The following is a 25889-nucleotide window of genomic DNA, read 5'->3' on the forward strand; positions in this document are numbered from 1 at the left end:
AATTGGCTCAGTTTTTGTTGTCATTCAAAGGGGATCCAGTTCCTGTCAGCCTGCTAAGCCATGTTTGACAAACCACACTGCTTTACCAGAAATAGTTTGCACCTGGCATCTCTAGGCTTTTGGCTGCTGGCAAAGGCTCTTGCCTCCCCCATAGTGCTTTTTTTGGCAGAGTATCAAAAGCAACATTACTGACATGAAATTAACCAATCAGAACAAAATAAGGGTCATGCTACCACATGTAGGAGCTTAAACAAAAAAAAACTGCACTCCCTGGAAGCACTTCTGTCACTAGAAGATGTAGATGTCTTTGCAGTCACAGAAACCTGGTTCAAGGCCTCAGACAGTACCCTGGCCTTGCAAAGCTACAATGCCTTCCACACCGTTAGACTGCAAAATGAATGTGTGAAAACCAAAGAGGCGATGTTTCAATCTATATTAGAGATAAATTCACCTCCTGTCTAGTTAGACTGGACAGCTCCATGGAGTTACTCCAGTTCCAAGTTACAAAGGGTAAGAGCCCCCCATTCAAGTCATAGCCAGTTATAGATCCCCCTCCAATGGTCACAACACCCACAAAGCCTACTTGACCAAACCGGAGATGATCCAAATTTTACTGAGCACACTGGTTATGGGGGATTTCAGTTATCCCACCATCAACTGGGAAACATGCTCTAGCCCTAACTCACTATCACAAACGTTCCTTGCCTTTGTTAATTTAAATGCCCTGGAACAAACATTCTAGATCTGGTCCTCGCGATTTTGTCAGATGCACTGCCACAACTGTTGGACCCTTGTTAGTTAAAACTGACCACCAGTCAGTCACCTTTGAGTTGGTACTAATACCAGAACTCAGAGGGTGAAATCAGATTAAAAAACTTAACCAAGGCAAAACTATACCCTCCTAGGTGAAGGTATAAGTGCGTTCCAAGCCCCACCTCGAGCTAGAACTGGTAACTGTGCTGAAGCTTACACAAAAGCCCTGTACAGTCACTTGCATAAGTGTATAAACTCTGCTGTACCAGAAAGAATCAAATCCAGAGCCCCAGGTAAAAACAAGCTGCCATGGTGGACATACATCATCAGCAATTTTACAGTAAATGCAAAAAGTTGCTGTCCAAGAAAACAAAGGCAAGGCCCCAACAATGGAAAAGCACCCTCCTCAGCCTCAAGAGGCAAGTAAGATAACTTGTCAAATCCTTCAAGGGCTCTTTTGAGAGAAACTTAGGAAGTACAGCCAAGGATAACCATAAGGCCTTTTACAGCTATGTACATAACCTAAAGGGTAGGACCCAAGCGTGTGCAGAATTAGTGGCCAGCTGTGTCTCACACACACTGATCCAACAGAGGTAGCAAACCTCTAAAGGTCCAGGGTCTCTGGACTCCGCATCAGAGGTCGGATCATATCAACATCAAGGAAATGAGAGCTCTCCTTTTTTTTCTCTTTCAGCTTTTCATTCTCTTTTTCTTCCAGGACCTCTCAAAGTTTTCACAGACAATATCACAATGATGTGGTATATAAACAACCAAGGAGGGGATATGATCTTACCTTCTTTGCAGACTCGCTGTTCTGGTCTGGTATCTAGTTGTTCAGTATCAAGTGACTCTTCAGGCTATCTACATTCCTTCAGAAGAAAACAAGAGATGTGTTTGGACATCATCCATCTGTGGGGAATTCCTGTCTGAAAAAGTAACTTCCTCTTTTCTGTGCCAGAGTCCCAAACCTTCTGGCTTGGAATATGGACGCCCTATCTTTTCCTTAGCAGGAGATGTTTCTCTTTGCCTTCCCTCCCCTTCCCCTGATTCCGCAGGTCCTACTCAGGATAAAGCAAGACTACCCCAAAATCTTGCTGGTGACTCCCTTTTGGCCCATGCAGCATTGGGTCCCCCTTCTTCACTGAGCCATGGGCAATCTTCACAAGTTGCCTCTCCAGGTAGACTTTCACACACAAAACGAGGGGGACTCTTATCCATCCTCACTTGTCCACTATTCAGCTAAAACTGTGGGTGATAGGGTTCTGATCCCTTTTAAGCACCTCTTTTCTGAGAACATGCTTTGGGTTTTACAGGAGGACAGGAAACCCACTACCAGGAAATCATATTTGTCCAAATGGAAGAGATTTTCTGTCTGGTACCTCTTTCATAACCAGAATCCTTTTTTCGGTGGGGATCTCTCCGCTTCTCTCTTATTTGTGTAAATTGCTCCATGCTGGGTTGGCATATTCTTCACTTGAAGCTTACCTATCAGCTGTTTTTTCTTGTATGCCCTCAACTCCTTTTACTATCCTCTATGTTTGAGGTCAGACAATTTCTTAAAGGCATCCTTCATATCAGGCCTCCCAGGAAGCCTATTCCTCCTTCCTGGGACCTCAATTTTGTTATTGAAAAATGACCCAGTCTCCTTTTGAGCCTGCAGCCACAGTTTCCTTGCAACACTGAATTTGGAAGACTGCTCTTCTTTTGGTCCTTACTTCAGCAAAGAGAGTATCTAAACTCCAGGCTTTTGTGGCTGTTCATCTTTCTTAGTTTTTCATGGGGACAGGGTGTCTCTTCATATTAATCCTTCCTTTATGCCTAAGGTGGTCAGTGAGTTGTCTGCTAATCAGTCTATTAATTTACCCTCCTTTTTTTCTTCTCTGCAGTCTGCTAGTAAGAGAGTTCCTCACACCTTGGATTTACGTAGACATTTTAGATATTATTTAGATAAGACTAAGGCCATTTGCAAATGTGAGCATTTTGCTTCTTTTCATTCCTGGTTTTTCGGTTTAGCAGTTTCATAACAAACCATATCCCTCTGGATCTCTAAGGTGATTTCTTATTTTTATCCCTTTCATGGTAAATGTCTTTCTACCTCTGTAATGGCTCATTCTATCGGAGCTATAGCTTTCTCTGGTGCCTTTTTCAAATGACTGGACACCAGTTCCATTCTTAATGTTGCTACATGAATTTCTGTCCATACCTTCACTAAGCATTACAAGTTGAATGTTTCCAGAACAAGAGATGGCTTTTCCAGAGCTATCCTGCATGAGTTTCTAGATGGTTCTTTTGTGCCTTCCTCTTTCCAAGTTTCCTCTTGAGCTTTTGTACTCTCCTTGTGTAAAGAATACTGCAACAGTGATATGGAAAGATGTAGTACAGTTGTATAAAATCTTACCATAACAGTAGATTTCCTTCTCTTCACTGTTGCAGTATTGCCCCCCCCCCCCCCCCGCCCAATTTCTTTTGCCGTCTTGGCCAGGGATTATTTTCTTCTTTCTCTTCCTGGATGCACATGTTCCTCCTATTCCATAAGAAAAATGTGTTCCTTCTGGGGAGTTTCACTTTTGAAGTATGTACATGACCCTTATGCCCTACTCCTTGCATGGGGAGCATACTTGTGAAGTATGATGTCTGCTAATTCCAAAGGTTTTGGTATACTGGCTGGACATTGGCTACCTTGGCAGGAGATCTCTTATGTAAAGAATACTGCAACAGTGAAGAGAAGGACATTTACTGTTATGGTAAGATTTTACACAGCCTCATGTTTCTTCAGTTTTATTAACTCATTCAGGTAGCTACCTAAAGCTTCTGTTTTTCAGTCTTTTTGTTATTTGACTTTGTATATTCCTGCAGTGTCTCACTTACACACTTGAGTGCTTGCGTCTGTTTTTTTTTTCCTTCTAAATTTCAGGACGCCATCTCTTAACTTGAACTGCTTGTTTTCTGAACACCTGCAAAGTTCTTTTCTGGTTGAGTTTCTCTTACTTTCTTCAAATGTCTTCTTTATTGACATACAGGCACTGTAATTACTAACCACTAACTGAATTTGATCCAGAGTGATCACTTTCAATTGCTTTTTAAGAATTTCTAATTTTTCACGCTAGGAGAGCTCTTATTAATCTGCTGCATACTCTGCAACCATCTTGGAAGCCCTTTCCAGCTTTGTTGTTAGTGTTCTTTTAGCTGTCTGGTAACAAGTCAACAGGTTGACTACATAGGTAACCATTAGAAGACGTTTGTGTTACAAATAGACCATATTTTTTCGATTTTTATATATTTGATAGGTGCTGAAATTTCCCTCTTTGGCCTTCTACTGTACATAGACTCTACTCAACTGAGCATACCTTGTTAACTTGAAGTAAATAAATACCCGTTGCTGCAATGCATACATGTCTTCATTTGTAAACAGTGTTTAAGGAACCAGGAAAAAGAAAAAGTCTTTACTTATTTATTTGTTGCTTCCCAACAGGAAAAAAACTTCTACATGGTGGAGTACAGTAGCTGGTTGTCTGTCTGTGGGAAGCCCCTTACTTTTCCGATCTGGAGCTCAAGAGTTTGGAGAACCAGGATGGTGGAAGTTGGTTCATAACAGACCCCCTGTTCTCAGGCCTGAAGGTGAGAAACTGTCCACCTCGGCACTGAAGGCAAAAGGTGAGAATGGTTCAGTGGAGAGCATGGTGGGAACTCTTGGACCACTGAAAGTGTTCATTGAATGATCTCAACACACCTCTGTGAAGGGGAAGAGTCAAACTGTATTGCAGCTGTTTGGTTAAAACAGACCTGATGAAAAATAATTAGAGCTATTGTTCAGTTCTATTGATCTTCAGGTAGGAGACACTGTGCGACAGTGTTACAGTAGCTGAGCTTTTCAACGATAGTAATCATCCTGGGCTTTTCAAGTTGTTAAAGAGTCTCTGTATAGGGTACCACTAACTGTGTGCTTCTGGTCATCTTTCAGCATGAGTTGATGTGTCCCATACTAAGGGATGTTAGCACCCACTGTGTTCAGTTCTCACAACTTCAGAACATAATCGATACAACTTAATTTCCCAGTTAAGTGTTGTTCTTTATTACTTCAGTAAAAGTAATAAATTTGCTATTTTTCATAGTGGGAATAAATCATTATTAGATGAGTAGGTTTGCTTTTGGTAGACAGGTAGACCCTGAGGTCTTTCTATTTTGCATGCGTGACAGTAATTGCTGCGAACATGTAGGTGTTTAACCAGAGTTATAAAGGTAAGATTTTTAAAGTCTAGATTTTTTTTCCCAGAATGGGGAAAACTTTAGACAGTTAGCTCATTCACTCCAATGGAGCTCAGTTTGCACTGCAACTTCCAATGGGCGGAGCCTAAGCCTCTTGGCAGAATCAAATTATGTCTTCACATTCCAAACAAATGTTTATATCTCTGGGACCACAGGAGTTATGAAAGAAATATAAATGTCAAACTCTTCAGCACAAACTGTTTTTATAGTGGGTAGTATGCTTTAGGTTCTAGGTCTTAAATCGAATATTATAAGTCACAGTAAACTAACTATTACATTTGTAATATTTTGCAAACAACTTACAATATCTCAGCAACTACTCAAGTCACACGCATACTGTCAGCATCATTTTATTCATCTAGCTGAGAGCTTTCATATGAGGCTAAGGAGTTCTGTCTGTTACTTGGTTGTTGAGGTATTTAGAAAAATATGAAAATTATATCTATATAAATTAATGTCATAAAAACAACAGTTAATATCTATTTACCTGCACTAGACAGAGGTCAAATATTAAATCAGTTGAGTTTGCCATTGTGTAAGCTTTAAGATGAAATCTTTTAAAATCTTGTACAAAGCATGGTTTTGGAACTATTGATGCAAATATGGACAGTGCCTGTCCTGCAATACAGCATTTTCACTTGCGTTAACCAGAGAGTACACACCTCACCTGCACTTTATTTTGATCTGTTCTGTTTGGTTTGCTTATCAGTAGTCCGAGGAAATGTAAATGAAAGTGTTGCATAAGTCAAACAAGATTACAGTACATAAAAGACTAAGGTCATTGTTGTGTGTTAGGTAGAGACGGACACTGAAAATGTTTTTCTGGTAAGATCTGGTACTGGCAAAATCATATAAATGTGTCAGTGCAAGGTTGTATTGGCTAGTGATTGTATAATCAAGTCTGTTAAGCATGGTCCTGTAAGTGTCTTTTAAAATATGTATAGTATGAAAGGTCGGAATTGTTCTGTTACCTTTTTTTAAACCTGTATCAGTTGAATACATTTCTAAACCAATAATACAATACCCTTCTTCAGTGATGACTCTTGGGAAAGGATTAGCGTCACTGATCAATCAAGTTTTTCTACATGGTGGTTTACTAAAAATTAATGTATACCATGAGTATATCCTTTGAGGCTTGAGACTAAAGTCTTTGATGCTCACCCCACAGTATCATTCTTCCTCAATTTGTAGTTTGTTAGAAAATTCCACAGAAACTTCTGGAGATCTGCAGACTCTGTAACATAAATACCCTGTTTGCCTGAGAACTGAAGAACCAAGACACCCATTCCAACTACTATGCCACCAAGAATGATTGACATTCTTTTCCATTTACCTGCTTAATTCATATTCTGATCAGAATAGAGATTGGGTCTGTTCTTTCACTTATTGGTCTTATGGCACAGAGACTAATCTTGTAGGTGACATCAGCCCATTCCAGGATGCACATGCTCACTTCATGGCATGTATAGCTATGGGCATTTTGGAGGATTACCAGTTCTCCTACTGCACATCTTTGTGATGTAGGAAGAAGTCACCTGTGAACAGAGGGAGTAAGTGGAGATTTTGCACAAAGGGTACCCCTATTTTAGAAGTGAACTGCAAAACTGAATGTTGTAAGGCAAAAACTGAAACCACTGTGGTTTACATCTTTCCACAACAAAAATATTGAAAATACATTAGACGTATGTGTTTTGCCTCACACTCCCTTTTTATTTACGTATATACATATATATTTTATTGAACTGTTCTTAAAATAATTTAGTGCACATCTCTGTCTTTATGTAGAACATGAACTCTGTGACGTAATTGAAAGCATGCTGTAGAGTTGTTGATTATGTTTTCCAGAAAGTTCCACATCAGAAATTGAGGCGATCATCCTTTTTAGCACTAGGACAAATTCCATTATGTAGGTTCAAATCAGAAACTTTCCTAAGGTATAAAGACCCTCCTATTTTTAATTTTTATTATTTTTTTATTTTTATTTTCTCCCATTCGATTCTCGGCTGGAGCACCTTCTGTGTGGAGTCTGCATGTCCTCCCCGCAGTCGAGTTCATAGGTTCATAGGTTCATACTAGGCTATCTGCCCGAGGGCATTTACAAGCCTAGCCCATCGTTTTGTGGCTTACGCCACCCCTTTAGTATGGGGAACTATACCCATTATTTTGCTGTGCCTCTGTCGAGCAGTGACACTGAGGTAATCCCTGGGGTATATCTGCGATCTCCCATCCATTGGTCAAGATTTCTCTTGAACAAGGCCAGCGAGGTGCTCTGCCTCACATGTACCGGGATTTTGTTCCACAGCATAGGGAGTCTTTGGGTGATGAATCTATCCCTCCAGCACGTCCTATTAATAGCCGTGTCGAGGTTTAAGTCTCCGCCCTTGTGGCTCTGATGGATCTAGATTTTTGAGGTGAAGCATATTCATCAAATCTGGGTTTGACATGGCCTTGTATGTTAGGCAAAGGTCACCTCTGAGCAAGCGGTGGCGACTGAATAGAGCTGGAGTTCTTTCAGTCGGGCAGCATAGGACAGATTTTTGAGACCCTTTATCCTTTTGGTGAGGAACTTTTGTGGCCTCTCCAGCTGCTGCAAGTGTCGGGTCAGATACATTCCGAATGGGGCATTGTACTCAATCATTGGTCTGATGAGTGATGAGTAAAGGGAGACTATGACCTCCCTTGATCTAGATGAGAATCCCTTCATGATAAGGTGGGCAATGTAGAAGGTCTTCCTAACTACTTTAGCTACATGGGTGTCGAATGACAGACTACTATCAACCTGGGTCCCCAGGTCCCTGATAACTTCTTCTGTGGTCAGTGGATTGCCACCTATTTGGTAGCTAGGGGTAACCTTGTTTTTCCTGAAGGGTATGACTATGCATTTTTTGGCATTCAACTTTAGTCCGTGGCTCTGGCACCAGTTATCCGTTTCTGTGAGACCCTTCTGAAGGATATCTGTGTCAGATGTGTTTTCTACTATGGCCCAGTTTGCAGTCATCTGCAAACTTTGTCAGCCATAACCCTCCTGTGTTTGCTTGTACTTCGGAAAAGTAGATGCCAAACAAGAGTGGGCCCAGGACTGAGCCCTGTGGGACACCACTTGTGACAGGCTTTGAGTCTGACATGGCGCCAGCAACTCTGACCCTGTGGGTTCTGTCACTCAGCCAGTTTGCAACCCATCTTGTGATGTATGGGTTAACATTTAAGCTGATGAGTTTTCAATGATACCAGTGGGGTATTGTATGAAGGCCTTAGCCAGATCGAGGTAGGTTGTATGGACTGCCTTTCCCTCATCAATGGCTTTGGTGACTGTTTGAAAAAGTCAACCAAGTTTAAAAGGCATGATCTGCCTTTGACAAAGCCAAACTGGGTTGGATCCAAAGTCTGCAAATTCCCTATGTCTTTATTTATGAGGTCCATTATGATCCTCTCCATGGCTTTGCAGATAAGGCTTGTCAAGCTAATGGGCCGGTAATTTCCAGGGTCGGTGGAGGCACCGCCTTTGTGCAGTGGGACCACAGTTGCAGTCGCCACTCCTGGAGTGCGTATCCCGAGGTAAGACTTTGATTAAACAGCTGTCCTAGCTGTGGGTTTAATTCCTCATTGGGTTCGTGGAGCACACAGCCGGGGACACCATCAGGTCCCATGGATGCTGTGTTTTTTGCTTTGGAGAGAGAGCAGTTCTCACTTGGGCACTGGAGATGTTTGGGGGGCTGCAATCGTTTGGTATAGATATCTCTCCTTTTGCGGGGGCGGGGCCGGGAGGTTTGCACTGAACCTGTCAGCCAGTATGTTGGCAATGTCTGTAGGATCAGTAATCTTCACATCATTTTGAACTAGTTCTGAGCATATCTAGGAGTTTCCTCCCAGTTTTCTAACATAGCTAAAGAAGGCCTTATGATTGTCTTTTGAGTCTTTAGCTATTTTTCTCTCGAAATTTGCTTTGGATGATTTTATGAGAGCTCTTAGTTTTTTACTTATAGTGATCAAGGGTGTCTTACCTTTTAAGGATTTTGCTCTATCTTGTAGTAGCTTCCTCCTTTTGTTGTAGAGTTTGTTTATGGCTGGGGTCCACCAGACTGGGCGCTTACCTTTGGTACAAAGAGTCTTTGTTTTGCTTGGGATTGCCTTATCCATGCAGTCCTGCAGGTGCTGGTAGAAGGCATTTGTAAGTGATTCAGCGGCTTGAGTACTGTTTTCCGCTCGGGGCCTTAAAGGAGACCACACTAGTCTTTAGAAGTGTGAAGTCGGCTTTGAGAAGTTCTTTACTGTGGTCTTTTTTATTTCAGGTGGGGTGGGATGAGGACCTCCAGCGAGATTAGTTTGTGATCTGATCTCACCAGTGAGGGGTATACTTCTGGTGTTGAACATTGTGCTCCCATGTTCGTGATGATGAGATCAAGTATGTTGTCTCCTCTTGTGGGGATGGTGACTAGTTGTTCCATGGCATTTGAGTTTATGAATTCCAGGAACTTTTGGGCTAGGGTGTTTGGGCTTGAGTAGTGTTCCCAGTCTATATTAGGGTAATTGAAGTCACCTAGTATGATGGTGTTTGGTGATACATTTATCCCCTCTAGTGTTTTCAGGAAGGCCATGTGAGGTTCCTGAGTTTGTGAGGGTGGCCTGTAACATGCTACAATTTGCAGAGCAGTCTTGCCAATGGTTAATTGCACCTGGATGGTCTCCGATGCATCGTGCGTTGCCACCAGTCTTGAGGTGTGGGTGTCCTTGATGAATATGGATACCCTCCTTTCTTGGTATTGTCCGGATTTTGGGGCGGAGGCATGATATGAGGTAAAACCTGATAGTGCTGGGGTGCTCTCAGGAACCTTGAACCAGGTTTCTGTCACAGCACAGACATCGATGTTCTCCATACTGAGAAGGGCCTCGAGTTCGTGCATTTTGAGATTTAGACTTCTGGCATTGAGCAGCATTACCCTTAGTTTTTTTCCTTTTTTGTGTTCTAGGGTGGTAGGTTTAGAATTTGAGCCTTGCCTAAAAAAGGCACTATGGGGTGGCAAGAGCCTTTGCCAATATCCGGAATCCCATGGGTGACAGGTGCAAGCCGTCCCTTGCGAAGCAGCGTGGCTTGTCCAGCATGTCATCCCAGGCAGACAGACACTGGATCCCCTTTGAATGACACCAGTGTTTAAGTCAATTGATAAAGCTGATCATCTTATCTCTGTATTGTGGCATCATTCTTGGTGAAGGTAGGATACTGCTCAAGGTCAGGGTCATACCTGCCTGGACTACATAATCAGAGAGCTCCTCAATGTCTCTTTTCATGTAGTCCAAGGAGGTACGTCTCAGGTCGTTTACACCAGGGTGGACAATGACTGAGTCATATTTGTACCTGCTGTTGAGAGACCTGAGTGCTTGCGTTATGTGGCGGATTCTAGCCCGACAGGCAGCTTACTGTGACCTTCTCCTTACTCAGTCTGGTGGCGGGACGCCAGTGTGTCTGACTATGGAGTCACCAATGACTAGTGTGTCTGGCATTGTGTTTGGCCTTAAGGGCTGTGACTGTTTGACACTCTGACTGTGAGGTCTATGTGTTGCAGGTGTTGTGTTCTGAGGTGGTGGTTGTTTAGGTGTCTGCTTTGGTGGCCTCTGCTGTTTTGGTAGATTTTTGATCAGAGCCTCCGAGTATGTCTTTGTGTGTTTATGTGTATGATTTGAGGTTGTAATGGTACTATGTGAGACTGGGTCTATAGTGTGTATGGTAACCTTCTCCTTCTGACTGGTCTTGCCAGTCCTATGTTGAGAGAGCTCAGCCTCCAGTTTGGCCGTATAGTTGCATCTCTCGCATGTATTTGTGTTTTGTGGGAGGAGGAGAGGGTTGTCTGTGTACATGAGGCAATTGTAGCATTGCCTCAATATTCCCAGGTTCACCAGCTGAGCAGGAGAGGACACTAGCAACTGATCCCTCGACATGCTAGAAGGATAGACAACACAAACTTTAAAAACGAATCCGGGGGACGTGGGTGACCGAGACATGGGCGGTTGCCTTTTTGGGGTACTATCTATGACAAGAGTGCCGTATCAAGGTAATAAGTACTGTAGGAGCAAGTGCTAGGTTTAACAGATAGAGAATAGTCTACTTGGAGTCAAGTAGAGATGATCTTTTAGTTATAGGATCGCTGATTAGATCAGTAGTATAGTTCGAGGAAGGTAGTTTTAAGGGAAAATTTGAAGAGTGGACTTTAGGTAGCCGAATAGTTTAAACCTGCTTAACGGCTGCCCTAGTGTGCAACAGTGGCAACTCCAGCTAAATCGAGCTAATTCGCTAATTGGCGCTAAAAGCGTGCTTTATAGCAGGGGGCTGGAAAAGACAGGAAATGACCCAAAATGGCCAATAAACTACAAGTTACTGCCTTAAACCACTCCTCTGAGGACAAACAGGCAGCTCAGTACTCCCTATTCCCACTAGTGAGTAAAGAAACTACCCCTTGACCAAACAAGGAAAATGGAAAACAGGAACAAGACAAAGCCCAGGGATCAGCAAAATCTGATCACTGGAACAAACTATTAGAAAAGTATGGAAAACAAGAGTATTTTTTTGTTTTTTTTTTCAAGTTTTTTTCAGATAGACAGAAAATACAATAAATGCTGTGTTTTTCGACTAAATGCTATCAAAAGCTAGTACACTTGAGTGTATTAGCCTGTTGTTTAACTTTTAAGCAAAACTTAAACAAGCAAGTGCAATAAACAATTCAAGCTATTAAAAACAGTAAAATCAGGTAATAGCAGAATAAAACAGGCAGAAATAGCAATCGAAAGGCTTAAAAAGTCGAAATGCAGAAAAAAATACTTAGAATCTGGAAAGTTTGTCTTTTCTGGTCTCTGCTGCTCTAGGAACTCTGCTGGACACCACGAGGAGCTGTGCTGAGTTCTCTATAGCCAGAAAAGCCCGTCAAAGCGTGCTTTATAGCAGGGGGCTGGAAAAGACAGGAAATGACCCAAAATGGCCAATAAACTACAAGTTACTGCCTTAAACCACTCCTCTGAGGACAAACAGGCAGCTCAGTACTCCCTACTCCCACTAGTGAGTAAAGAAACTACCCCTTGACCAAACAAGGAAAATGGAGAAAACAGGAACCAAGACAAAGCCCAGGGATCAGCAAAATCTGGTCTCTGCTGCTCTAGGAACTCTGCTGGACACCACGAGGAGCTGTGCTGAGTTCTCTATAGCCACAACATTTAGAATTTCGGAACATCCAGGTAAGTGTTTATAGATGAAAGATTCAGAATGGGCCTCCAGGCTTTGTCCTTTCTGGGTACCAGAAAGAGTCTTCAGTAAAATCCTTGTCCTTGCTCCTGTGATGGTACCTTTTGAATAGCTCTCATATCCATGAGTGCTGTAATTTGTTTTTGAGCCTCTGCCCATTGATTTGGTGGCAGATTTGGCATTCCTTTTAACCTTGGCAGAGTGGGAAAGTGGAACCTGTAACCTTGAAATACAATGTTGAGAACCCATTTGTCTTTGGTGGTCATTTGCCAACTGTGGTAGAAGAGTGCCAGTTTTCCACCCAAGGGGGCTGCCAAGAAGGATTTGTTTGGCAGCTGTAGTGGGAAGTCATTGGAGCTGCTTTTTATATGGTTGGGGCCTGTCTTCCCCTTCCTTCTGGCCTGATGCAACCCATTGTCGAGGCCTGTAAGGACCTTGTGTTTGACCTCTACCTCTTGGACGTCTGTATCTTCCCCTTTGAGGTCTGTCTAATTGGAAAGGACCAATTCTTAGATGGCCAGTTTCTGCTAAATCTAGGAGGCTGAACCTGTAAGAAATCCTTCACCGTTTGCATAGATTTTGCCGTATCCTCCATTTTCTTTAATACCTCTTCTGCCTTAACTCCAAATAACACATCCTGCTGCAAAGGTGCATCCAATAATTTTGCTTTAACATGATCTGGTAACGTATGTTCTTTTAACCAAGCGTGTCTTCTAATGACAGAGCCTGTAACTGCTGCTCTGCAGGAGGCCTCTAGAGAATCAAAACCACATTGCAAAGTATGCTTTCAAACTTGTTCAGCTGCATGCAATAAACCCTGCATTTCTTTAAAATTAGGAGGATCTGATTCTGGAAGCATTTTTTGTTTTAACTGAGATGGTAAAAATTGCTGATATTTTAGCATGTGAAACTGGCAATTTAAGGCTCTCATTGATAAAGTTGCAGATGTATATACTTTCTTTCCCCATCGGTCTAATGCTCTGGAATCTCTGTCAGAGGGAACTGGATTCTTGGCTGATGAGGCCTTAACTCCTTTGAGTCCCTGAGAAATAGTTTCAGGGTCAGCTACAGGGCTTTTATACAGAAATTTATATGAGTCAGGGAATCTGTAGTATCTGTCAGGTTTAACAGGGGCTGGAGGTAAGGAATCAGGATTTAAGCTGGATTCAGTATACACATCATCCACAATATCTAACACTGGTGGAATAGCAAGGGGTCTGTGTTGAGGTAATAAAAGGAAGTCTCTGAGCCTTTTCTTGGATTCTGAGTAATCCTGGCCTTCCCAGTGGAAATGCTCCCTCATGGTATGTAGGGTTTCCCCAAAGGAGTAGTCCTCAGGCGGTGAGGCTGATGGAATAGATTCCTCAGCATCAGAATCCTCATAAGGGGGTAAAGAGTATCCTAGGTCCGAGGATGAATCAGAAGAGATGGACACCTGGTCGGATGAGTCATAGTCTGCATCCTGTCTAGGCCTTTTATCAGGAGGGGGATGGGACCCCTGATCAGAGTGATTAGGTCTTCGGCCATTTTGAGCATTTGTTTCTTAGGCATGGAGGCCTGTCCTGGAGAATGCTGTATTTGTTTCTTTGACTTTAAAGGAGGCTTAGACTTAGCTGAGGGTTTAATGCTTAACTGAGTAGATCTGAAGGCACCCTCTGTAGCTGTGGGTTGCTCAGCTACTCCGGATCCCTCTGAAAGGTTAGTCTCGGTAGGCTGAAGAACTTGTGCGTCCGAAGGCCCAGCCATCTCCACATGGGAGTCAGAGGTGGCTTGTGGTTCTACAGAAGCGGTCGACAGGGGCTGCGAAGTTGCCTCGCTGAAAACCGGAAAACCAGGGACTGGCGTAGAAGAGGCTTCGTCATCAGTTTTGGACCTCGGATGCCTATCCTTGTCTTTGTGCGTTTTGTGTATTCCGGTTGTCGGAAGTTCCGACGGCATGGTATAATTGAATTTTCTACCAAAATAATGTCGGGCAAAATCAAACAGACGTTTAATAGTGCGCTGGTTAAACCTAGCACAAAACCGACAACCAGTGACGTTGTGGTCAGGGCCTAGGCATGGGGGATACAATAGGAATGGAAATCCTTATGAGGTATTTGCTTCCCACAAGAAATACAGTTAACTTTTACTGACATCAGTCTGAGGCAAGAAAAAGTTTCCCCAACGGGGTACTTAGCTTTGTAGAAGACTTCAGTTCTGGATTCGGAATGAAAATCTCAGGAGACAGCCGACAGGCACTTGTGAACTGCTTTTGCTTCGGGCACCGTGCGGCAAGAAAGACTGAAGAAAATGGCATCGGCTGCATCTTATATACCCCTGTCGCACTGACGTCAGGGAGGAGGCGACAGCAACCGATGCCGGACCAAGACTTTGGAACTCAGGCAGACTGGGGAACCACCTGACGGCAGGATAACCGAAGTGTAATGACTGCAGCAGTGTAACACGATGAACATCTGTAATATTTTTTTTTTCGCATAAGAGGGATATTGGCAGTAGCTTTGGGTTGATATTGGCAAAATGTCCAGTGTCACTGGAGCAGAAGGTAGCACACTTGCCTTTGATGCAGAAGGCTGTGGGTTCTATTTCCAAACCAGGTAGTTCCACTGCTGACACTGTAGTGCAGCATAATGGGGTTACTGCACTCCTGAGTGTCATCCTTCAGATGAGATGTTAAACCGTGGTTCGATCTGCTTGAGTTGATGGTAATTAAAGTGAATGCAAAAGATCTCATGGCACGCAATGGTCCCAGAAGCCCTAACCAAATTTGCCCTAGCAGTGTAACTACCACCTCAGGTCTCCTTAAAGAGGCAACTAGCCTACTGGGGCTAACACAGTCAACAAAAGATAAAATAGTAATGTCTTTCGGCTATTCCCAGTTAAGGGTCGCCACAGCGGAACTCCAGTCCGCTAATGATTGGCAGTGGATGTTTACGGTGCCGAGTTGCCAGCCCGATGACCAACCTTCAAAGAAGGCACACCCATTCACGTATGCACCTACCTGCATGTCTTTAAACGTCACTCCTCCTAGTCACTACTCCTTTGGGGAAACCCTACATACCATGAGGGAGCATTTCCACTGGGAAGGCCAGGATTACTCAGAATCCAAGAAAAGGCTCAGAGACTTCCTTTTATTACCTCAACACAGACCCCTTGCTATTCCGCCAGTGTTAGATATTGTGGATGATGTGTATACTGAATCCAGCTTAAATCCTGATTCCTTACCTCCAGCCCCTGTTAAACCTGACAGATACTACAGAGTCCCTGACTCATATAAATTTCTGTATAAAAGCCCTGTAGCTGACCCTGAAACTATTTCTCAGGGACTCAAAGGAGTTAAGGCCTCATCAGCCAAGAATCCAGTTCCCTCTGACAGAGATTCCAGAGCATTAGACCGATGGGGAAAGAAAGTATATACATCTGCAACTTTATCAATGAGAGCCTTAAATTGCCAGTTTCACATGCTAAAATATCAGCAATTTTTACCATCTCAGTTAAAACAAAAAATGCTTCCAGAATCAGATCCTCCTAATTTTAAAGAAATGCAGGATTTATTGCATGCAGCTGAACAAGTTTGAAAGCGTACTTTGCAATGTGGTTTTGATTCTCTAGAGGCCTCCTGCAGAGCAGCAGTTACAGGCTCTGTCATTAGAAGACATGCTTGGTTAAAAGAACATACGTTACCAGATCATGTTAAATCAAAATTATTGGATGCACCTTTGCAGCAGGATGTGTTATTTGGAGTTAAGGCAGAAGAGGTATTAAAGAAAATGGAGGATACGGCAAAATCTATGCAAACGGTGAAGGATTTCTTACAGGTTCAGCCTCCTAGATTTAGCAGAAACTGGCCATCTAAGAATTGGTCCTTTCCAATTAGACAGACCTCAAAGGGGAAGATACAGACGTCCAAGAGGTAGAGGTCAAACACAAGGTCCTTACAGGCCTCGACAATGGGTTGCATCAGGCCAGAAGGAAGGGAAGACAGGCCCCAACCATATAAAAGCAGCTCCAATGACTTCCCACTACAGCTGCCAAACAAATCCTTCTTGGCAGCCCCTTGGGTGGAAAACTGGCACTCTTCTACCACAGTTGGCAAATGACCACCAAAGACAAATGGGTTCTCAACATTGTATTTCAAGGTTACAGGTTCCACTTTCCCACTCTGCCAAGGTTAAAAGGAATGCCAAATCTGCCACCAAATCAATGGGCAGAGGCTCAAAAACAAATTACAGCACTCATGGATATGAGAGCTATTCAAAAGGTACCATCACAGGAGCAAGGACAAGGATTTTACTGAAGACTCTTTCTGGTACCCAGAAAGGACAAAGCCTGGAGGCCCATTCTGAATCTTTCATCTCTAAACACTTAGGATGTTCCGAAATTCGAAATGTTGACATTACAGCAGCTTCTTCCCGTGCTGGGCAAGAAAGCTTGGCTCGTGACTTTGGACCTCAAAGTGGCATACCTGCATGTCCCTATCAGACAAAACTGCAGAAGATACCTCAGATTCATAGCTGGTTCAATGCACTACCAATTCTCTGCACTGCCCTTTGGCTTATCTACTGCGCCCAGGGTCTTCACAAAGTGCCTGGCACCAGTAATTGCATTTTGCAGACAGAAAGGAATTCAAATTTATCCGTACCTGGACGACTGCCTGATTCAAGAAGAGAGCAAGGACATTCTTCTGAAGCATCTGGCGTTTGTAAAAAAAGTTAAGTTGCCTGGGGTACACAGTAAACAAAAGAAATCAAAATTAGTGCCCTCACAAGAGATTATATTCCTGGATGCCAGCTTGAACACAACGGCCCGGATGGCTTATCTCACGCCAGACAAACAAGGACAACTGACTCAGTACTTTCAATTGATGGCAACAAAGACCCAACTCCCTGCAAGAAAAATTCTGCAGGCCTTGGGTTACATGGCATCCTGCATACTACTAATTCCATATGCCAGACTGCATATGAGGAAACTACAGTGGTACATAAAGAATGTATGGTCTCAACACTGTCAAATTTTGGAAACAGTTATACCACTAATCCCTTGCCTTCAACAGGAGTTTCAATGGTGGGCTCAAGCTTGTCACCTCAACAAGGGACAGCCTTTTACACAACCCACAGCCAGGCAAACACTGACAACAGATGCATCGGATTACGCCTGGGGAGCACACATGGCAGGAAAATGTATTCAGGGTGAGTGGCCCGCAGAACAAAGGCATCTTCACATCAATCAAAAAGAGATGCTAGCTGTACAAAATGCCCTTATAGCTTTTAAGGACCTGCTGCATCCAGAACAACTACTACTAAAGACAGACAACACCACAGTTATGTGGTACATAAACAAGCAAGGGGGCACTCACTCCTACCCCCTATGCAGACAAGCTGTGACCTTATGGAACACAGCTATAAACCTTCAAGTTCATCTGCAAGCGCAATTCCTGCCAGGAGAGAAAAACATACTGGCAGACGACTTAAGCAGAAACATCATGGATCCCCACGAATGGGAGTTGAATCCAAAAATATTCAGAATGACAACACAGAAATGGTGGAGCACGGACATAGATCTGTTTGCATCCCCAATAAACTGCCAGCTACAAAAATTCTGTAGAAGGAGTTACCATCCACAATCATAGAAAGTGGATGCCCTCTCATTCAGCTGGGAGAACCTACAAGTATACACTTTCCCACCACTACCTCTCCTGCCAAAGGTACTCATAAAAGCCAGGCAGGAAGTGCCAAAGATGATTCTGATTGCCCAGACTGGCCACGCCAGCACTGGTACCCAATCTTAAGGACCTTAGCACAAGAACCACCCTGGATTTTGCCTTAAATCCCACATCTGCTGGCTCAGCACAACAAACAAATACTACACAGCCAGCTAAAGACCTTAAACCTAGCTGCATGGAAGATTCCTTAGTCAAGCAAGCAATGCCTCTCTTCAAAGCTTTTATGGATGTCATTCTGGAGGCCAAAAGGCCTAGTACCAGGAAAGCCTATTCGGATAAATGGAAGAGATTCTGTGCCTGGAACCAAGCTCACAGCCTTGACCCTCTTGTACCAAACATTCCTCAGATACTACAATACTTAACTGAGATGCTGGACAAAGGACGCTCCTTCTCATCCATCAAGATCCACGCCTGTGCCATCTTTGCTTATTACAACACGGATCCACCAATTTTCTCTAATCCTCTGTTAAAACAGTACCTCAGAGGGGCTAAAAACATAAGACCGCCCCGTAGAGCACCTACTCCAACTTGGGACCTCAACTTTGTTTTGGAGAAGCTAACTTTACCTCCTTTTGAGCCAGCCAACACAGCAGAATTAAAATATATCTCTTGGAAAACTGCTCTGCTCCTGGCAATAACATCAGCACGAAGAGTTTCAGAATAACAGGCACTAATGGCAGTGGAACCTTTCCTCATTTTCCACCAGGACAGGGTGTCTTTACAAACTAACCCTACTTTTATGCCAAAGGTGGTATCCAGTGTGGCTCTAAACCAAACTATTCACCTGCCAACTTTTTATCCTAAACCACAGAATAAAGGGGAGATACTACTGCACTCTTTGGACATTCACAGCCAATTAAGCTTCTACTTGGACAAAACCAAAGCTTTCAGAAAATCTGAGCAATTCTTGGTAGCATATGCTGTAGGAGCACAGGGAAAAGCCATTTCAAAACAGACTATTTCAAAATGGATAGGACATTGTATACGTTTCTGCTACACATACCATGGAAAACCTGTACCTAGCAGCATTAGATCTCACTTCACCAGGGCAACAGCCACTTCAACTGCCTACCTCAGGGGAGTACCTACCAAGGATATTTTGGAAGCAGCAACTTGGAGTTCTGTACACACCTTCACCAAGCATTACCATCTGCCTCTGTACTCTAAATCCAGAGCTGGCTTCGCTACTGCAGTGCTGCAGGGCCTTATAGCCACCCCTAATGTCTTATAGGACCAGCCACTCTTCCTCAGCTTTGGGATTCTACCCAAGTGTAATGACTGCAGCAGTGTAACATGATGAACATAGTACAGTTTTGTACCTACCATAAATGTAGATGTTCGTGTGTATACACCGCTGCAGTCCAGGTTACCCCCCTCCTTCCCCTCTTACTGGCTGGTACGTACCTATGTCTTCTACCCTTACTACCTATGGGGAGTATTTGCTGGTAGCTGCAAGTTGTTTTTTGCTTTTCTTTTGTATGTTTTATTAGCAATTGGAATTGCCTACCTATTTAGAGGCATGAAAAACTGAAGAAAATGGCATCTGCTGCATCTTGTATACCCCTGTCGCACTGACGTCAGGGAGGAGGCGACAGCAACCGATGCCGGATCAAGACTTTGGAACTCAGGCCGAATGGGGAACCGCCTGACGGCAGGATAACCCAAGTGTAATGACTGCAGCAGTATATACACTCGAACATCTACATTTATGGTAGGTACAAAACTGTAATTAATGATAAAGTTGCATTATTCTTACTCATTTTCATTTGACAGCCAGCCATTCTAGTAAACTTTTCATGTCAAAGCATTCAATTTTTATCTTTCTTTTCTTGAGTATTTTACAATTCATAACTACGGCTTCCTAGACCTTGTCATTTTTTTTTCTTTTTTTGGCTTTGCCCTTCCACTTAATGCAAAAGTATCTTAGTCATCTTGTTTGTGGAATGTTTTCAAAGTTGGTGTTACTGCTTTTGGTTTGTTTTGGAGTTAATTAAAATGGAGATTAAAGCTTTTAGAAATGCACGTATGGGCACTGTATTCTTCTACAGCACATATGTTCTGAGGTGTTTGTTGTTCATGCTAAGAAAATTTCTCTGCTGCTTCCAGTATGTGTGAATAGTTTGTTCCCACAACTGTTAGAGGTGGAAAAAAAGTTAAAACAATTTAGGATTGAACAGGGCTGTGCTTCTTGTCCAGATGGTGCTTTTGACCTTATTCACAGTTTCATTGTTGACTTCTTTGACCTCAGTGGGTGAGCCCCTAGATATGAAAGAGGATTGTCAGACATTAAGATGGAGACAGGTAGGAAAAAAAGTATAGAACTGACAGTGTGAGAGATTCCTTTCTGAGTCCCCTGCCTAGGAAACCTAGGATAAAGGAAAAATTGACTTCCAGTCATTTTTCTGTGGGTGTTTCTAAAATTTGTCTGTTATCTGATACATCTATTATAAAAGTAGTTAGAATTGATAATGTGACCTCTTTGTCTTATTCAGATATGTATAGAAATTTGGGCTGAAGGCTTTGTTCAGCAAAAGCTTTGGATGTTATTCTGTGCCTTCTGTTGAGAGAGACTGTGAAAACATGATGGAGGCCTTTGTTAAGATCCAACAAAATATAATCGATATGTTTTCCCCATGCAGTGTTAGAATTGACATAGGCACTACTTTGCCTTCTGTTTCAGTCTGAACATATCAGTTCATCTCACATCCTCAATGTGTTAACAAAGACCCTTACAGAAGACTATGTGGGCCTCCCTAGCCTTATTCTTTGGTGGTCTCGCATACTGATAAAGTAGTACTGCTAGTTGTTAATCCAACATTAGAAAACCTTGATGAAGTTACACCACTCCTGGGAAGGCAAGGCAGGATCCTGCTGCCTAGCAAAGACTGCACTTGTTGGATAGAGATTCCCCAGCAAGATTCCATTGTTCTTGTCGCTGCCTATGAAGTGATTGCTACACCACAGTGCCCTGCTGTGCATCCCTGGATAATGACTGTTGGGTTCTGGACAGATTTGGGAAATGCATTCACATGCCTGGTAATTAGTGTAGCTGTCTAAAGGTCTGACCTTTTAATGAGCCCAAGGATGTACAGGATTTGAGTCACCTTGCCTTTACTTGCCTACTGCATGACCTTGAGCAAGTCATTTAACTAGACAGTGTTTTTGGGGTCTATGTTCAAGCCTTGAAAAAAAAAATTACAGCGAATGGCTAATAATCGAATCTTAAACAGTGAAAGTTTAACGTACGGAAAAAGCTTAACAGCGAAAAATAATTTATTGAATGGTCAGAGCTGGCCAACATCGCAAACATAACCAACCAAGGTTGGGGGATCCTATATATACAAACTCCAAGATCGCACTACAGAGGGGAATAGAACAAATTTAAAAAAAGGTTTCCTTTGCTTACCTTATGCATTGTGGTACTTCCTGGTTGTTGGCCAGCTGTGGCCATTTCATGAATTATTGTTTGCTGTTAAGCTTTTGTGGTACATTAAACTTTCGCTGTTTAATGTTCTATTAGCCATTCACTGTAAAAAAAAAAAAAAACTTTATGCGCAGACATAGACCCATTTTTGGATAATTGGGAATCTGGACCTGGCTCCCTTAATGCTCTAGGATGGTATGCCTAGTAAATATCAGTGAAACTATTATGTCTTCATCATTTCCCTGAGTTCAGTAAACTGCCTGTCTAGTATGTTGAGGCTGCAGCTGGAGCTAGCTGATAGAATAAGATAGTCATTGGATGAGGTGCGGTCTGGACAACCTAGGTTCCAATTGCAGGAACTGATGGCAGACATTTCTATTTCTAATATCACAGTGTGATGTGCTCATGATGTAGTGGATAATGCATCAGCTATCAGCATTACTCTGTGCCCCAGTAGATTTTATTAAGGACTTTAAAGTAACTTTCAAAAGTGCCTACTTCAGTAAGTTTGAGGTCTTCATCTCAAGTTAAAACTAATCTTGAGAACATGGAAAAGGAAAGAAAGACCCTCAACCCAGTTGGTGTCAAGTTTCATACTTCCTAGTGCAACTTCTCTAGAATGCAGCAGAAGTCCAATTTTCATTGTGGTCACAGTGGCAGGGCCAATAGAAAGCTGTAAGGAACTAGTATGACCATGGTCATTTTCAGAATATGTATGAATCTAGAGGAAGAAAGTCAGCAGGAGTACAATAGTACTGTGATCCTTCAGGCAATTCTCTCAGACTTTGGCCCATGTGTTCCAGTCTAGAGGCAATCAGAGGTTGTCTGTCCATGCTCTTGCAGGGTGGGATTGGGCATCACACAGACAAGTGGGTAAAGGCAGTGAAATCTAGAGGCTGTATAACTTTCACACCTTTCCCTAAACCCACTTTGTCCTTTGTTGGAAGTCTCACACCTTCAAAAGAATGTGGCAAAAAGGAGACTTAATTTTTTTACTGAAAAGAGACGTCTAAGAGGCCCCAGCCAACCAGAAAGGGTCAGGTTATTAAAAGTTCTTACTAGTTCCCAAAACGACAAAGGGCCTTGGGCTTTGGAGTGGCCAAAATTAAATTATCAACAAAGAAACCTTTTGGATGGCCATGGTACAGTCCATCCTTCCTTTTCTGTCAGAAGGAGACTGGGTGTGCTTCTTGGACCTCCGGGATGCTTCTTTTTATACAAAAGTTGCCAAAGTATCCAGGCAGGATCATGGCTGCTTACGGGTGAAAGCAATCTATTATCAGTTCTTGACCCTGGCCATTCAGATGTTCATCGTGTTTCACTGTTGCAGTCATTACACTTGGGTTATCCTGCTGGCAGGCTACCCGCAGTCGGCCTGAATTCCAAAGTCCTGGTCCGGCGTCGGTTGCTGTCGCCTCTTCCCTGACGTCAGTGCGCCAGGGTTATATAAGATGCAGCCGACGCCATTTTCTTCAGTCTTTCTTGCCGCGCGGTGCCCGAAGCAAAAGCAGTTCGCAAGTGCCGGTCGGCCGACTCTCGAGATCTTCGAATTCGAATTTCAGATCCGAAGTCTTCATTAAAGCTAAGTACCACGTTAGGGAAACTTTTTTTCTTGCTCCAGACCGACGTCAGAAAAAGTTAACAATTGTATTTCTTGTGGGAAGCAAATACCTCATAAGGATTTTCACTCTTACTGTATTCCTTGCCTAGGCCCTGACCACGATGTTGCTTGTTGTCAGTTTTGTGCTAGATTTAACCAGTGCAGTATTAAGCGTCTGTACAATTTTGCCTTTCATTACTTTGGCCGCAGTTTCAATTATACAGTGCTGGCGGAACAGCCGACGACCGGAGTCTATAAAAAACACAAGGATAAAGACAAGGACAGGCATCCGAGGTCCAAAACAGATGATGAGGCTTCCTCTAAGTTAGTCGGTTCTCAGTGAGGCACTTTTGCAGCCCCTGACACCCGCTACCTCAGAGCCACAGGCCACTTCCGACTCCCACGTGGAGCCGACTGGGCCTCTGGAAACTCAAGGTATTGTATCCTCGGAAACTATTCCCTCAGATGGGTCCGGAGCCGATGTGCAGGCATCGGCTTCTGAGGGTGTTTTCAGACCGACACAGTTATATGTAAAGCCATCTTCAGCTTCAAAGCCAACGACTAAAGCAGCTCTAAAGACAAAGAAACAAGTACAGCATTCTCCAGGACAGACTTCAATGCCTAATAAACAGATGCTCAAAATGGCCGAAGACCGTATTAATTTGATCAGGGGTTCCCATCCCCCTCCTGATAAGAGGCCTAGGCAAGAGACAGAATATGAATCTTCAGATCAGGTTTCCATTTCCTCTGATTCCTCCTCTGATCAGGAATACTCTCTTCCTCCCTATGAGGATTCTGATGCTGAAGAATCCATTCCTTCAGCTTCTCCTCCTGAGGATTACTCTTTTGGAGAAACCCTGCATACTCTGAGGGAGCACTTTCATTGGGAGAGCCAGGATTATTCAGAATCCAAGAAAAGGCTCAGAGATTTTCTTTTACTTCCTTAGCACAGGCCCCTTGCTATTCCTTCTGTTCTGGACATTGTAGATGATGATTTTTCAGAGTCCGGCCTGTCTCCAGACCCTATACCCCCTGCACCCGTTAAGCCAGACAGGTACTGCAGGGTTCCAGACTCTCATACATTTCTATATAAAAACCCTGCTGCTGACTCAGAAACTATATCTCAGGGTCCCAAAGGGGTCAAGGCTTCCACTGCAAAAAAACCTGTTCCCTCTGATAGGGATTCTAGAGCACTGGACAGATGGGGGGAAAAAAGTTTACACTTCTGCTACCTTGGCTGTAAGGGCTTTAAATTGTCAATTTCATATGCTTAAATATCAGCAATACTTAATGTCACTGTTAAAACAGAAAATGTTGACAAATACTTAATGTGCTGAAAACAAGGAATGCAGGATTTATTGCATGCAGCTGAACAGGTGGGAAAACATACTTTGCAATGTGGTTTTGATTCTTTAGAGGCCTCTTGTAGGCCGCTGTAACAGGTTCTTTGATTAGGAGGCATGCTTGGTTAAAGGAACAGAATCTGCCTGATCATATTAAAGCAAAATTATTAGATGCTCCATTACAACATGATACTTTGTTTGGTGTTAAGGCAGAAGAGGTGTTGAAGACAATGGAGGATAAAGCGAAATCTATGCAGACAGTTAAGGATTTCTTACAGGTACAGCCACCCAGATTTAGCAGGAACCAGCCTTCAAAAAATTGGTCCTTTCCAGTGTCAGATAGACCACAAAGAGGCAGATACAGGCGCCCTAGAGGCAGATCCCAGCCCCAAGGCTCATACAGGCCTAAACAATGGGGTGCTTCTACCTCCAAAAGCGGAGAAGACAAATCTCAACCTTATAGGAAACAGTCCCAATGACTTTCCTCTACCAGTGCCAAGCACTTATCTTTTGGACACTCCCTTAGGGGGAAAACTAGCCCTTTTTTCACAAAACTGGCACATGATCACCCAGGACAAATGGGTCTTGAATACAGTGTCTCAGGGTTACAGGTTCCACTTTCACACCCTGCCAAAGGCAAAAGGCATGCCAGACCTGCCACACAATCAATGGGCAGAGGCACAAAAACAAGTTTCATGCACATGAGGGCCATTCAGCGAGTACCACTACAGGGCAGGGTCAAGGATTTTACTTGCGTCTTTTCTTGGTACCCAGAAAGGGCAAAGCCTGGAGACCAATACTGGACCTGTCTATTCTAAACACTTTTCTGGATGTTCCAAAGTTCAAAATGTTGACTCTGCAGCAGCTTCTGCCCATGTTGGGCAAGAAGGCTTGGCTTGTAACCTTGGATTTAAAAAAGGCATACCTGCACGTCCCAGTCAGACAATCGTGCAGAAGATACCTCAGATTCATAGCTGGCTCAATGCACTACCAATTCTCTGCATTGCCCTTTGGCTTATCTACTGCGCCCAGGGTCTTCACAAAATGCCTAGCACCAGTAATTGCTTTTTGCAGACAAAGAGGAATTCAGATATATCCCTACTTGGACGACTGCCTTATTCAAGCAGAGAACAAGAACATTCTACTAAAGCATCTGGCATTTGTAAAAAGATTGCTAATTTGCTTAGGGTACACAGTAAACAAAAAGAAATCAAAACTAGTACCCTCTCAAGAGATAATATTCCTGGGTGCAAGCTTAAATACAACTGCCCAAATGGCCTATCTCATGCCAGACAAACAAAAGCAACTGACTTCTTACTTCGAAATTTTGGCAACAAAAACCCAGTTATCTGCAAGAAAAATTCTGCAGGCTTTGGGCTTCATTGCATCCTGCATTCTATTAATTCCATGTGCAAGATTGAATATGAGGAAACCTCAATGGTACCTAAAAAGTGTCTGGAATCAACATTGTCAAAGCCTGGAAGCATTAATTACCCTCATTCCCTGCCTGCAACAGGAGTTTTGATGGTGGGCATAGGCCTGTCACCACAACAAAG

At 43.1% G+C, this 25889-nt stretch overlaps 1 protein-coding gene across 2 annotated transcripts in view; it reads left to right on the plus strand.

Annotated features, from left to right (window-relative positions):
* The window catches only part of KAT14 (lysine acetyltransferase 14), a gene marked incomplete in the record, with an annotated part of 1940697 nt that overhangs the window by 1225932 nt on the left and 688876 nt on the right, over window positions 1–25889 (plus strand). For both annotated transcript variants that reach the window (XM_044056925.1, XM_044056915.1), the window contains 1 exon segment: window positions 4220–4407. In XM_044056925.1, coding sequence (XP_043912860.1) covers window positions 4220–4407 — 188 coding nt within the window.

This window comes from Protopterus annectens, chromosome 1.part2 (genome assembly GCF_019279795.1).
Source record: "Protopterus annectens isolate FY-2018-M chromosome 1.part2, PAN1.0, whole genome shotgun sequence".
In the NCBI taxonomy this organism is placed as follows: domain Eukaryota; kingdom Metazoa; phylum Chordata; order Ceratodontiformes; family Protopteridae; genus Protopterus; species Protopterus annectens.